The sequence below is a fragment of the Podarcis liolepis genome (assembly GCF_965112155.1).
Source record: "Podarcis liolepis genome assembly, chromosome: 7".
Lineage (NCBI taxonomy): Eukaryota > Metazoa > Chordata > Lepidosauria > Squamata > Lacertidae > Podarcis > Podarcis liolepis.
Window position 1 is genome coordinate 46,982,731 of NC_139561.1, and position 13,735 is coordinate 46,996,465.

Below are 13,735 nucleotides of genomic sequence, written 5' to 3' on the forward strand. Positions count from 1 at the left end.
CTGTTACATTTTTTTTAAGTGGTTTGTAAATGAGGCAGGCTAGGAGGATAATTCATATCCATTCAGTTCAGAACCATTAATTAGAAGGTATATTACACTGATTTTCATTTCAACACCATCAGAATAAGGCACAAAACACTGAACAAAGTAGTCAAATACATTTCTTAACACATTGTGTCCCAATTATATACCTTTATTCCCAAATGTACAATATTTACAATTTAGAAAAGTATGTAAATATATTAAGTATACACATTTAATCATATTTTCTCTTCAGCTTTGCAAACCAGAGCACCAACATTCTAGCTTAATACTACCAGTGTAATAGCCAACATTTTAAAATAGAAATTTACATAAAATATATTTCCCCTTGCAACAGCCACATCAGCAGTATTGCAATCAAGTTGATAAATGTTGATTTCTGCACTTGAATTGTTGTTCTTTGCTACATAATGTTGTTGAAAATATAACCTTTTCTCCTAGTTGATTTTAAGCAACAATGGATTATGAGAGCAGAATATACTGGAAACATTTCTTGTGCGAATTGTGCAACTCCTGTTCCCTGCAGAATTGGAGTTATGCAGCTTAGTGTCACCATCTGAACCAGTTGTGACTAACAAGGAAAGCGACTGTAACATTGTAATTCATAGCTCAATAAATACATTGAGCCAATATGCAGCAGGTGTGAAGAAAAGGTGAAATGAATTCTACGCTAGGAATCGTTAGGAAAGGGATTCAGTGGTGGACCTTGGGGTCACAAATTTCAGCGGCACCCTGTGCAACACCAAAATTTGCCCCCTGCCTCTCATGCTCCATTCTAAATAATAGTTGTGGTCAGCGGCGTAGCGTGGGTTGTCAGCACCCGGGGCAAGGCAAGTAATTTGCGCCTCCTAACCTGCCGCCGCTGCCAGCTTCTTCTTGCTGCTGCCTGGTCTGGTCTGGTGTGGTTCTCTCCCGCGCTCAGCGCTGCACTGGGCGGCCGCTGCACTGTCCCTCCCCTAGATAGTCCCTCGCTCTCTCTCTGCACCGCACGCCTGGCACCCACCCCCTTCACAATGGGCGGCTCGGATCGGATTCGCACAGCCAGCACTGCAGTGAGAGAGAGTGAGTGAGCCAGGTAGGGGCAGCGAGCTGCGAGTGCGAGCGCCCCCTCCCCCCAGATGTTGCGCCCAGTGCGGCCGGCCCCCCTGCACCCCCCATGCTACGCCACTGGTTGTGGTGCCCTCTAGGCTCTGCACCCAGTGCGACTGAACCAGTCACGCTCCTCTAAACCTGCCTCTGAGGGACTGAAAATAAAACTGCCATTATCTCAATACCTTTATAAAGATCTATGGTTCAACTGTACTTAGAATTCAATGTACAGTTTTGGTCACCGCATCTCAAAAAAGATATTGTAGAATGGAAAAAAGGATACAGAAAAAGACAACCAAAATTATCAGGGGTCTGGAACTACTCCTTTATGAGGGCTGTGTACACACCATACATTTAAAGAACATATAAAGTGCATGGCTTCCCCCAAGGAATCCAAGAAACTGTAGTTTGTCAAGGGTGCTAGGAACTGAAGCTCTTTAAGGGGTAAAAACTTCAGTTCCCAGGGATCTTTGGGGACAGTCTGGTGCTTTAAATGTATGATGTGTATGCAGCTGAGGAAAGGTTCCGGCATCTGGTGCTTTTAGTTTAGAAAAAAAGGTGAATGAGGCCATGACAGAGGTGCGTTAAAAGTATGAACAGTATAGAGAAAGTGGGGTTTTTCTCCTTCTCTCATAATATTAGAACCTTGTGTCATCCAATGATGCTGAATGTTGGAAGATTTGAGACAGACCAAAGAAAGTACTTCCCATAGCACATAGTTAAACTCTGGGATTCATTGCCGCAAGATGCAGCAATGAGCATCAACTTAAGGCAGCTTTATAAAAAGAATTAGACAGGTTCATAAATGACAAGGCTATCAGTGGTTACTGGTTATAATGGCTGTATATTATCTCCAGTATCAGACATAGCATGGCTCTGAATACCAGGCACAACACAAGAGATGGCAATTGCGCTCTTCTTGTTTGCAAACTTCCCAGAAGTACCTGGCTGGACCCTGTTTGTGCTAGATGGGCCTTTGGTTTGATGCAGCAGGGCTGCTCTTATTTTCTTATGCTGTATCTGCTTGCATTACTAAATATTTAGGTGTATACAGCACAAAAATGACGTCCTTGCATAGAATTTATACTGTGCAATAAAGACACTGCAGTATACAGAAATGGAGAAAAGATCACAAACAGATCAAGAAAAGCAGTAAATGAGGTGGGGAAGAGCAAGACAACAGATGTGAAAAGTCCATAGCTAAGTGGTAAAGTATATGCTTTGCATGTGTAAGGTTTTGGGTTCAATCCCCAGCATCTCTTCTGTTAAAAGTGCTCTCAAAAGAGGGCTGGGAAAAACCCTAGAAAACTATTGATGGAGCAGACAACACTGGGCAACATGGACCAGCTTATGTTTTTTGAAATTGTTTGGTAAAACTAGTTTTGAGGAAGGCTTTAGGAGACAGGAAGTAGGCTTGTCAAACAAGATGTCATTGGCCTGGTTAACACATATCACTAGGCCATAATTAGTTTAAGCCATGGTTTGTTGCACAAACTGCAAGTTTACAATGGTTTTTTCCCACACATGATCAAAGAAACTGTGGTTTGTTTCACCAATGTTGCTCTTGCCTTGTGCCTTTGTAGTTTGACTAGCGTTTGGGGGTGTATGGTGGTCAAACAAACCATAGTTAAGGCTGCTGTGTAATGGCAAGCCATAGTTAAAACAAAGTAAGATTCATAAGCCAACAATAAAGCATGGTTTAAGATTGTAGTTTGTTGGTAGTAGAAACACCAGTTAAGCCGCTGGCCAGGATTAACACATGCTAAGCCATGTTTTAATAAACTCTAGCTTAATAAACCATGGTGTAGCATTAGGTGTGAATCAAGACATTGTTTTATACTGCTGACAGGTGATAGCATGACAGAAGTCACAGAAACAGGAGCACAAGAAGGACAGGAGCTTGATCACAGAGGAGCTATTACAGAATAGATGGAGCAAGCAAGGAAATTTAATGGGTAGGATATTGTCAGTGACAGAGTTATGGGCAAGTGAAAAAGAAATAACAGGAACGAATCACGAATCAGATAACAGGCAAAGGACTTCAGGTGGGACTGGACATGATCCAAATTGATGGAACAGAAACATACATTTATTTAGCAGAGGTGCTTCGAACTGATTCAATGGGTCAGATACACCAGGAGGGTAAGCCAGCAAGGAGTTGTGTTTAGATCAGAAACAAAAGCATGGAATGAAGTGTCATATTGACACTTGGGAAAGCTATAAGTCACATGCTCCTGAAAAGTAACAGCAGCCTGAGGAATTTCACAAGTTGCCTCAGAAGCACAGCAGTTAATGGCAATCAACTGTATCGCTGCAGCTACAGAAAGAGTAGAATGTGCAGCCAACTGCATAATGTGCATATTTGTTAAACAATTTCTAAATATTAATTTTCACACTTTAAATTATAGCAGGCATACAGCAGTTATAAATACATGCTAAGTCTGTTTTTACAGGAAAACCCCACAAATGTGGTCTCTTAAACAGTAATTGCCAGTTAACAAATACAGTTCAACACAATCTTCGTAAACTTTTTTTTTAAGTTTAGTGTGTTTAAATAACACACACCATTTCTTTTGAAGCTGCCATGAAAGAGCCTCATTTTTAGCGATCTTACTTGTGCACAATTGACTAAAATGATAAGAAAACCCTTCTACTCAGGTATTAGAGATTGTACTTGAAGCTAGAATCTGCATCTACTAAAAGGATATCACTCCTCACATTTGATGGAGATCTTACACAATACTCAGGTCCGTTGCTAAGTAATGCTTAGACATGCATTCAGATCCAGCAATATTTTATGATTTAAGTCCTGTCTGTGTGCAAAACCAGGCAGAGTAGTTTGGTTTTAAAGTGCTGTCAGAAAAAGCAAACTTTTGAATTATAATATACTTTTTAGAAATTGATTCCAAAATAAAAAGTGTTAAAATTCTACAGAACTGAATACATGTTGTGAATGACACCCACTTCCTTCCTTCCTAGTTCTCCTCTTACTCACTTTCTTCTGCTTTCAGTTAAGGCATTCCTGCAAGTCTCAAGTTATATCACTTGGAAAGAGACAAAACTTATTTCTAATCCACATCAAAACTAAGTCATGAATTGTAGCTCATGCCATTCACCCAACCTGTGTACAGGTACATTTCTTTGTACAGAGCATGACATTTAAGATTTTAATTCCTTGGGCTTTACTCCTGAAATTTGTACTGTCAGATGTGGCCTCCAAACAAGTCCCAATTTTGACTCACAGTGGAAAATTCCACCTGTGTGATTGTTCATTGCCCAGTACAAATCCATTGCATTCTTTAAGCGATAGACTGAAGTGTATTAAATGTGCCTTTATCTGATGGTTTTGAATGAAGGATGCAACTGTTAACTATGAATTGGATTTCAAGTGAGCAGTTGGTTAGGTAAGGTCTTATCTGAAAGCAGGATTCAAACTATACAGAACACTAAATAAAGGCTCTTTAGGAAGCATTCTTCACAAAGATTCAATATGCATAAAACAATGAGCACTGTATGAAGATTCAAGACTTCATTTCCATATAGCCTACAAACAAAACTTCAGCCATCTTTTCTTAAAATGAAAACAAAAAAGATCATTGTATAATTTTTAAGCTATTAAAATAATATGTTCCCCACCTAGCCAAAATAGTTAGCTTCCACTGGTAATGATTTATTTCAAAAGACATGAGTTGCACTGATAGCAGATCCAGATGCCCAGACACATTAAAAGGTATTAGAAAGGATACTTTCTGAAAACTAGAAGTATTCAGCCATATGCTTTGCAAGGGTGCAACATAACTAAAAGTAGCAAATGCTTCTGAGGTATTTTAAAAAGGACAACATTTCCATAGGCTTGAGAAGCTCTGAGGCACATATACAATTGGTACTATGGCAGCAGAAGCAGTCAGCAAGAGATTTGAATCCCTGTAGTGCGGTATAAATGCATTCAAGCAGCAATTAGTCTAGTGCATAAACAATCTCACAGTCAGAATAAGAAGAAAGCTAGTTTTCATATTTTAAATAGGGCACTGCAGGAAGCTGAGTAGGAGAGCCAATCAAACTGACATTTTATTTTAAATGGCTACACTGCTTTGTGAAACAAATGTTCCCTACAGGAATAAATGCAAAGGATTTATCATGCTGGTTTGGAAGTGAGTCTCAGTGAAATACTGTGCACGATTTCCTGAGACAGTTTTCTAATATGTGCCCCTTTTGTTCAGCTACTATGCATTTCAAAAAATCTTGTACCAGAATAGTACCTAGCAGACTTTCCCATGGAAACAATCAGTCCTGGGGGCACACCTAGACCAAGCCCCTGCTCACCTGCCATACAGTATTTGCATTCATGGCTATCTTGCAACTTAGCCTTCAAAGGAAAAGTGCTGTCCACCATTCTAGTGCATTTTTCTCATATTGTTCAGTGTAAGTGCTCTCAGTTTACAGAGAAATTTGCCATGAATTTCAATGGCAATGATATTTGACCACTTGAGTTTATGGCTTTGATTAACAAGCAGCATATTTCACTCTCATCCACTTTGGCACAAGGATGCCCTTTCCGCCCAGGATGTCTTACAATCTTTGTTCTACTAAAATAAATAATTTTGCATTGCTTTACCCCAACTGTCCCCCCACCTGGGACCCTCCAGATGTTCTGGACTATAATTCACATCAGTCCCATCCAGCAGGTCTTTACCAGCTGGGGATGATAGAAGTTGGTAGTCCCAAAATGTCTAGATAGTTGGGGGCAGCTGTTTTAATCAAAGCAGGCTATTATAATTTTCACATGAATTCTTCATTAAAAGAGCCACTATAAGACTTCTGAAGACAAGACAGGGGGAGTTTCTGCACAATGGTATTGCTAGGGATTTAATATTTTTTAAAAAAATCCCTAGTGGTCCACAGAACATGTACGGTTCATAAAGACAAGTCCATTATTCGTTATCTCTGTAGTAACCTTCAATTATATCTGAATTAAAATATATCACAGTAACCGTGATGTCATCCCTATACAGCCGTGCTACATCATCAGGAAGAGTCAGCATTGCCACGAGCCTCTCTGGATCAATCTCTCCATATTCATTATTGCCAATGGCATTTCGGATGAGGTGGGTAGCCACGTTGTGGTCATAGGAGCGGATGTGCCTGCCCTTCCTCTGAAGAAGGAAGTTTTGCATGTAACCTAAGTTGGCTGGTTTCTTAAAAGCAAGTGGCGTTTTCTGGGCACTGTCTCCAAGCAGATGCGTGGCAACCAGCTTGACCACCTCTTCATTACTCAACATGTCCCACAGCCCATCCGAAGCAATCACTAAAAACTTATCCTGCTTTCTTATTTTGTGGTACGTGACTTCAGGTTCTGCAGTTAAATAAGGAGGTGTATGATAGTTTGGCGGTGCATACTCATAAATGTTTAAAGCCTCCGTGTTGCAACCATTTCCTAGCACACTCTGCTGAAGTTCCTGGCTCCACTTAAATCTGACATCTCCAAAAGCTCTGGAGGGCATAAGAACTCCCAGCAACCTGTTGTTCACAATGACAGTGTCCTCTTCAGAGGCCGGGTGTTCACTTTTTAACCTTAAAGCTTCCAGTTTGTTGAAGGCATTGTGATCTTGAGTAAGAGGGAGGGCGGACCACATCCCATCTTTATTTTGAACCCCAAGAATTGCTCTACAGTCACCAGTATTTGCAACATGCAAATTAACACTGTCAATGTGAGCCACACATGCTGTTGCGCCCGAGAAAGCCACCTGAAGAGCTATGTTCCTTACCAATTCGTTTTCTGTGGGAGCCTGGACTTCCAAAGAGAAATCAGAATCCAGCCTTTTAAATGCATAGATCAGTGCATCCTTCTTAGTATGGCATGGCTCCATGTCCAGGTTCAGCAAGTCTTGCCAATAAACTCTGAGCTGCTCCAAATACATTGGGGCGACCTCATGAAAGAACCTGTCATTGGGGTGCTTGTGCCACTGCAGAATAGGCAGAACTGGTTTCATGGACTCCATGGCAGACTCGATTTCTTGCAGCGTTTGTTGAGACAGAAGAGAAACAGCAATGTAAAAAAACAGCCTCTCGCTGACCGACTGTGCACAAGCATAGCCTGCATGGCCATCAAAGACTCCAAACATCATCCCTCTGGTCTGCAAACATGTAGCTGCACTTCTACGGTCTTCACTCGGGGCGTTGGCAGCCAAGTGGTTACTCTCAAATTTCAACACTGAGCTCGGGTTCTTCCCATCAAATTCAGGTACTGTATAGGACAACTCATTAGCCCTTAAGATTTCATTTATCTGTGATGGTGTCAGGTGGAAGGAGAAGTCTTCTTCTTCTGTGGAGGTGTGTCTGAAAGCTTTTCTCACGGTGAAGATGCTGTCCATGCCACAACCGCAACTTGACAGGAAAGAAGGAAAGGAGTCTTTGGCAAGCAAACCCCTCCATGCTACTTTGTTCTGGCTCGAAAAGCACCTGGAATACAAATGTCCTTTTCCATGTAAAGTGGAGATAATGTTTCTTGCCGAGATGATACTCCAGGAGGTCATAGTACTTGACATCTTAAGAACTGGTTCTGCTTTAAAGCAGGGCAATCTGAAAAGCCTACAAGTAAAAATAAAGCTATTAATTTTTTTTTAAAGGCAACAATGCTTCATGTTAACATCCATGCTGTGACTTAGACCAAGAGACCACTGAGAATAAATAAATAAATAATTTGTTTTGTAACTTAATCATAAATTTATAAATAATTTGTGCATTTTATAAATTTAGAATTTAGTAGCAAGTTAAGCAGATTCTGAAACTGACAACTTTAGATGTTGGTGACTTCTGTTTCAGTGTACAGTATCTGAAGAAGTGTGCATGCACACGAAAGCTCATACCAAGAACTAACTTAGTTGGTCTTTAAGGTGCTACTGGAAGGAATTTTTTTATTTTGGAAGCTGTACAGTTAAGGTGCCAGACACACCTCTGCCAAACACAACAAACCAAGCACAGTCCACTAACTACATATGAAGGACTATGTAAGGTGCCTGGTGACTCCGTGTCTATATTATCATGTATTCAGCAAAAAGAAAGGTTTCATTAAACTTCTAGTGATCACCATACAGAGTTGTTAAAGCGGAGTTTGGCTTTGCAGGCTACAAATGTGCATGCTTAAGGTGCTGATTTTGTTTGGGGTCCTATTGCTTGTAAAAGGGTAGTTTCAGGACAGAAAACTTCTACATGTATGATTTATTTTTTTCCCCCCAGATATGCACTTACAATCAGGAGACTGTCCTATCCTGGGTAACAGCTGGACATTTCCCAAGAATGGTCTTTTTTAAGGAACTGTGAAATAAAGAAGACAATCAATATATATCTATCAACATAATCAGAATCGGAACATCACATCCTGCACTCCCTTTACCAATCACATTTTCTCTTTAATAAGCCTTCCAAGTAATTTATTAACTAAGCACAGGAAGGTATGCAGCCCCTGAACTATTACATGTGTCAGATAAATGCCTCATCAACAGCTCATGATATATTGCATTTGTGAATATATAACACAAGGTTCCTTTGACTGGGCTGGATGTAACATGAGGCAGTGATCATTCTGTAGGAAGCAGGATTGCCAGCTTGGACCTACAAATCATGTGTATTACCGTATTTTTCGCCCTATAGGATGCACTTTTTCCCCTCCAAAAATGAAGGGGAAATATGTGTGCGTCCTATGGGGCGAATACAGGCTTTCGCTGAAGCCTGGAGAGCGAGAGCGGTTGGTGTGCACTGACCCCTCTTGCTCTCCAGGCTTCAGGAAGCTCTGCGCAACCCTTGGGAGCGCAGCCAGAGCGATGCCGAAGCTGCGCGCAACTTCGGCATCGCTCTGGGACCCGTTCTGGGGGCTGGAGTCGGGCTTCCCCCGCCCCAGCCCCACACCTGTGGGGGGGGGAATAAAAAATATTTCCTTTATTTCTCCCCTCCCCCAAAATCTAGGTGCATCCTATGGGCCGGAGCGTCCAATAAAGCGAAAAATACAGTACTTTGGTTTCTCTAGTATGGCAGGGCAGCATGCTGTGGGACTGATGGGATTCCTGACGCTATCTATCTATCTATCTATCTATCTATCTATCTATCTATCTATCTATCTATCAGATCCACCTAATTATTCTGATTTTAAATTGTCTGATTTTAATATTGTTACAATAATGCCCCAAGACCTTATGGTGAAGAAAGGTAAGAAATCCATTAAGTGTGTGTGTAAGTGTGTGTGTGTACACACACACACATACACCCCTTCTGCAGGTAAGAGAGAAGGAAAGGTGCACTAATAAAGAAGACACTCAATGCTCAGAGTTGTTAAAATAAACTGGCACCATCTCTAGTTCTGATGGCAAGGCTGAGGATTTTAAAGAGTCACAGAGCAGAGCCAGTGCCCCCATCTCTTTTCAAACATTTAAGCCAAAATTTGGGTGTGCTAGTTTTACCTCTACACTGCCAATAATGACTGGCCCACCCACTACAGTGGTACCTCGGGTTACATACGCTTCAGGTTACATACGCTTCAGGTTACAGACTCCGCCAACCCAGAGTGCTTCAGGTTAAGAACTTTGCTTCAGGATGAGAACAGAAATTGTGCTCCGGCGGCGCGGCGGCAGCAGGAGGCCCCCATTAGCTAAAGTGGTCTTCAGGTTAAGAACAGTTTCAAGTTAAGAACAGACCTCCGGAACAAATTAAGTACTTAACCTGAGGTACCACTGTACTTCGGTTGAAGGCAGGAGTTGTGAACTTCCCTTTTCACAAGAACAATTGCTTGACTTTCCGCCTGTGTATCTTCAAGATGTGTGGTGTTTTGTTTCTTTGTTTTACTATTTTCCTTCCCCCACTTCCTTATTCCTTCTGTCACTTTCCCTTTCTCCCACCTACAATCAATATGGTTTCCCTCTGTTTATATAACCAAAGAGAATGGAGATACAAAACATCTGCCATTTATTTACCTTGTTAATAATACATGTCCCAGCTATATTTCTGAACACAGGTAACGTCCTGCTTCTAGACCTGCTGAAAATCAAAATAAATAAGGATATTAAAAAAGAAGGATGCAAAATAATTTATAACTGCTTTCAGAACAGAAGCTCTTATTTCCTCTAACAGCAAACTTGGTGGTCCCATGCCAATTAATATATCAGTTGAATGAAGCTACCTACAGCTAAGGATTTCTGCACTGGCAGTCAACTCCCCAGGTATGCATAAAAATATTACTTTTTAACAAGGGGAGGAGAGCGAGACAGATTATTTTTATTTCACTTGTGAGGCATCCCAAAGTGATAAGCATATATAAAACAGTTACATATATAAAAACAGTTTAAACATATATATATATAGTTATATAGATATAGATATAGATATAGATATATATAAAATAAATAACCAACTTAAAGCAACAACAGCACATAAACAAAATCAATTCAAATCTGAGACAGATACCATCTGGGATAAATATTTCTGAAAGCTTGCTGGGAAAAGAAGTTCAAAGTTTGAAAATATTTAAAAGCTTTCCTGTAAGAATATTAGAAGATAAAAGTTTTGACAATGAAAATGTAAGAGGAGTAAACTACTAAACCCATGAAGAGACCAGTTTTGTTTAATGAAGGCAATAGGGGTGGAAGCAGAAATTGGCCCTAGAGGCCAATTCTACCCCCTAACCCAATCCTTCAACAACAGAAAAGGAACCATCCAAAACAGCATAAAGAAAGAGATAATCCAATTTCCCCTGCTGCACTGTTCAGAATGGGGCTTAATTACACAGTCACCTCTGAAACTTCACTCCTCTGTAGCGCTACAGTGCTCAGTTTCAGAGCGCATGGCGCAGTGGGATAACCACCAGTCTGATAGCTGACAGTCTGATAACCACCTATGCTATGCTACCATCAACCTTCCCTGATCTGTCTCTCTCCACCCACAACAAGGGGAGAAGGGAAGCTTAGCACACTGTAAATCCTCATGGATTCCCAATGAATCAAATACCCTCAATGCCAATTCTCCAAAAATGAACAGCATTTTAGATTTCAATCCTATCCACACTTACCATTGAATTTAATAAGGCTTACTTCTGCATAAACATTAATGGGATTATGCTGCAAATTTATTTAATATCAAGACCAGTTACACAGCAACATTGCACATTGCCAGAATACTGTTATTATCACCATAAACTTCACATTGTTTGCATAATAGATCAGCCAAGGTAATATTACATTGGAACTTGATCAAAGTGGTTCTCTTCTTGGTTGCAGTTTAGCTTCAGTGGCGTCTGTTTACTTTTTCCTCATGTTGCCAAAGAGCTATCAGCAAGTTCAACAAAGTAAAAAAAAAATCCAACAAAAGTTTTGTTAAAAAGAAAATGAAGGAGGAACAAATTAAGCAACGACAGAGCAGTCATTCCCCCATGACAAGATTACACACGATCCTAATTGTGGCTACTCAAAATAAAGTTCTATTGAATCCAGTTGGGTTTTCTCCCAGGTTAGGATAGCAGCTTTATATATTCACATTTATACAAATCCAGGCAAATAAAACACAGACATTGTCCCTCCATTAAGATTTCCTAAATCCACTGCTAAACAGGCCGCAGCTGAGAGAAGTACAGCAAAAGTATAAACCTACCTCTTTGAATTTCTAAACAGTAGAAGATCACCCCAAATTTAGGTATTTTTCTTTCGCTTCTTGACCAGGGACTATGCTTTTAGTAAAATTAAAAGGGGGAAATCAAATGTTAAGAGAGCTCCTAACAATACGGCTTGACATTCTAGAAAATTTTGGAAAGTTTTGGAATCGGGTTGCCAGCTTTCAAAACGGTTCCTTTTACAGTCGTTTGATCTACGGCAGCAATTAACAGGTGGCAAAGTTAGAAAATCTGATCCTGAAATGTATCACAGGTAAGAATTGCAAATAAACAGCGTTTCGTTTTACCTGCTGACTTCTTACACATCAGTGAAACCTCTGATAGAGACAAGACCGAGCCGCGCCGATAGATTTCATTTTGCTTTGGTTCCCTCCCCCCGCCCCCTCTCCGGGCCACTTGGCAGCTCTCCGCTACACGGAGAACAAGTTGGACAATTCAGCCCGTAACACACTAAAGACAAGCTGACGACTTTGGGGAGGACCAGCTCGGCTCCTCCCCCAGAACGCTCAGCGATTGGCTGCAGAGAGGGGCGTGAGGCGACGATGGCGGAGCCAAGTGGCGCGTGTTAGGCGCGGACCGTCCCCGCCCAGCCATGCTGGTCTGCTGGAAAAAGGGGCGCGCGGGCGCAAGACGTGCACGGCGCGGGAACCTGCTCCCTGAATGCCTTTGGAATGTGAACGTGTGAAGTTAAGGAACAGGTTCCATTGGCTTCAGCGTCCACCGGATCGCAGCCTTTAAAACATGTGCAGTTTCCCCTTCCGCGGCTGGGGCGAGCGAGTCCTAGGCACGCTTACTCGGGAGTAAACCCCGCTAGCTTTTGTGAGGTTTGTGCGCTGGCGCCGATTGTAAGCCTATGCCTTCAACGGGGCTTCCTTTTGAGTAGGACAAACCGCGTTGTTACCAGCCCTGCACAGTCCTGGCCATTTCTACTTATCCTCGGAAGGGAGCCCCCTTGAAGGGTGCGGCTGTGGCCGTGTGCTTATTATACCTAAGATTGCGGGCTTGTCTCCTACCACCCGACGCCCGTCTGCTCCGAAGTAAGCCCCAGCGACCTTCCTCAAAGGGAAACGAAAGTGTGCCCGCAAAGGCGACCGCTGCTTCCGACGCTGGAAGCTCGGCCCCTCCTCCTCCCGCAGCCAAACCCAGCTCGTCTCCTTCCTCCGCTCCCGCAGGACGCCAAACACTTCCTTACCCGCTTGGCTTGGCAGAGGCAGGGATCGGGGCCGCCGCCGTTCATGCCAGCTGCCCCATCAGTCCATGGTCGCCCCACGCCTTCCCCGCCCGCCCCCCAGTCCGTCGCCGCGCCTTGTTCGCCTGCTTGACGCGAGGTGATCCGCCGCCCGGCGAGGTCCTCCTCTCTGCCTTGACGCTGCTGCCTCCGCTGTCCTCGCCTCACCTCGGCCTCCAGCGACTCTGCCCCAGGTGCTTGGCGTCCGCCCAGCTTCCCTCCCACGGCTGTGAAGGATACGGGTCACCAACGGCCTGTTGCCTGCTTCGCGGCAAGCCTGGGGTTGTTTTAGCGGATGTTCTGTTCCGCCTTGCCATTAGAAAGGCCTGCTTTTCTCCCTTAAGAGGCTTAATGATAACATTAGGAGGAGGGCAAGGAAAGTTGTGCTGAGTAAGGTGGCCGACCCTAATGATACTTTTATTGACATGTCTCAGCTACCCTTCATCCAAACCAGACTCCATTAGGCTACTAAACCTCTGGTGGCTCTGGTCTGCCCTCCCCTTCTCACAGGTGCTGGAAAATGCTGAAGCATAGCTGTCAACTTTCAGATTCGAAAATAAGGGATCAGCAGCCTCACCTGTCCCAGGGACAGTCTACGGGATATCTAACAATCCAGGATAGCAGCGGGAAGCAGTGGGAAACGGTGCTGGAATAAGGGAATTTCCCGCAAAAAAGGGGAAGGTTGACAGCTATGTGCTGAAGTCAGAGCTGTTGAGCCCAGAACC

The 13,735-nt window shown here is 42.7% G+C and overlaps 1 protein-coding gene across 8 annotated transcripts; it reads right to left on the reverse strand.

The window, feature by feature from the left end:
• Positions 1 to 1,455: 1,455 nt before the first annotated feature.
• On the reverse strand, positions 1,456 to 13,123 carry PDP2 (pyruvate dehydrogenase phosphatase catalytic subunit 2). Of its 8 annotated transcripts, none has more exons than XM_083515031.1 (5): positions 12,975 to 13,093; positions 11,764 to 11,839; positions 10,095 to 10,158; positions 8,380 to 8,445; positions 1,456 to 7,719 (listed from the first exon to the last, which is right to left on the reverse strand). In XM_083515031.1, exon 5 carries the CDS (start codon positions 7,674 to 7,676, stop codon positions 6,063 to 6,065), a length of 1,614 nt encoding a protein of 537 aa, XP_083371157.1. In that variant the 5' UTR covers positions 7,677 to 7,719; positions 8,380 to 8,445; positions 10,095 to 10,158; positions 11,764 to 11,839; positions 12,975 to 13,093; the 3' UTR covers positions 1,456 to 6,062. The 8 variants fall into 8 exon arrangements, with proteins under 8 accessions (XP_083371157.1, XP_083371156.1, XP_083371159.1 ...); XM_083515030.1 differs by lacking the exon at positions 12,975 to 13,093 and adding an exon at positions 12,070 to 12,362; XM_083515033.1 differs by lacking the exon at positions 11,764 to 11,839 and having other exon boundaries at positions 10,095 to 10,155; positions 12,975 to 13,123.
• Positions 13,124 to 13,735: the final 612 nt, after the last annotated feature.

Excerpts from the sequence above, each read along its gene's own strand:
- PDP2 (XM_083515033.1), bottom strand. The coding sequence starts at position 7,676 with ATGTCAAGTACTATGACCTCCTGGAGTATCATCTCGGCAAGAAACATT.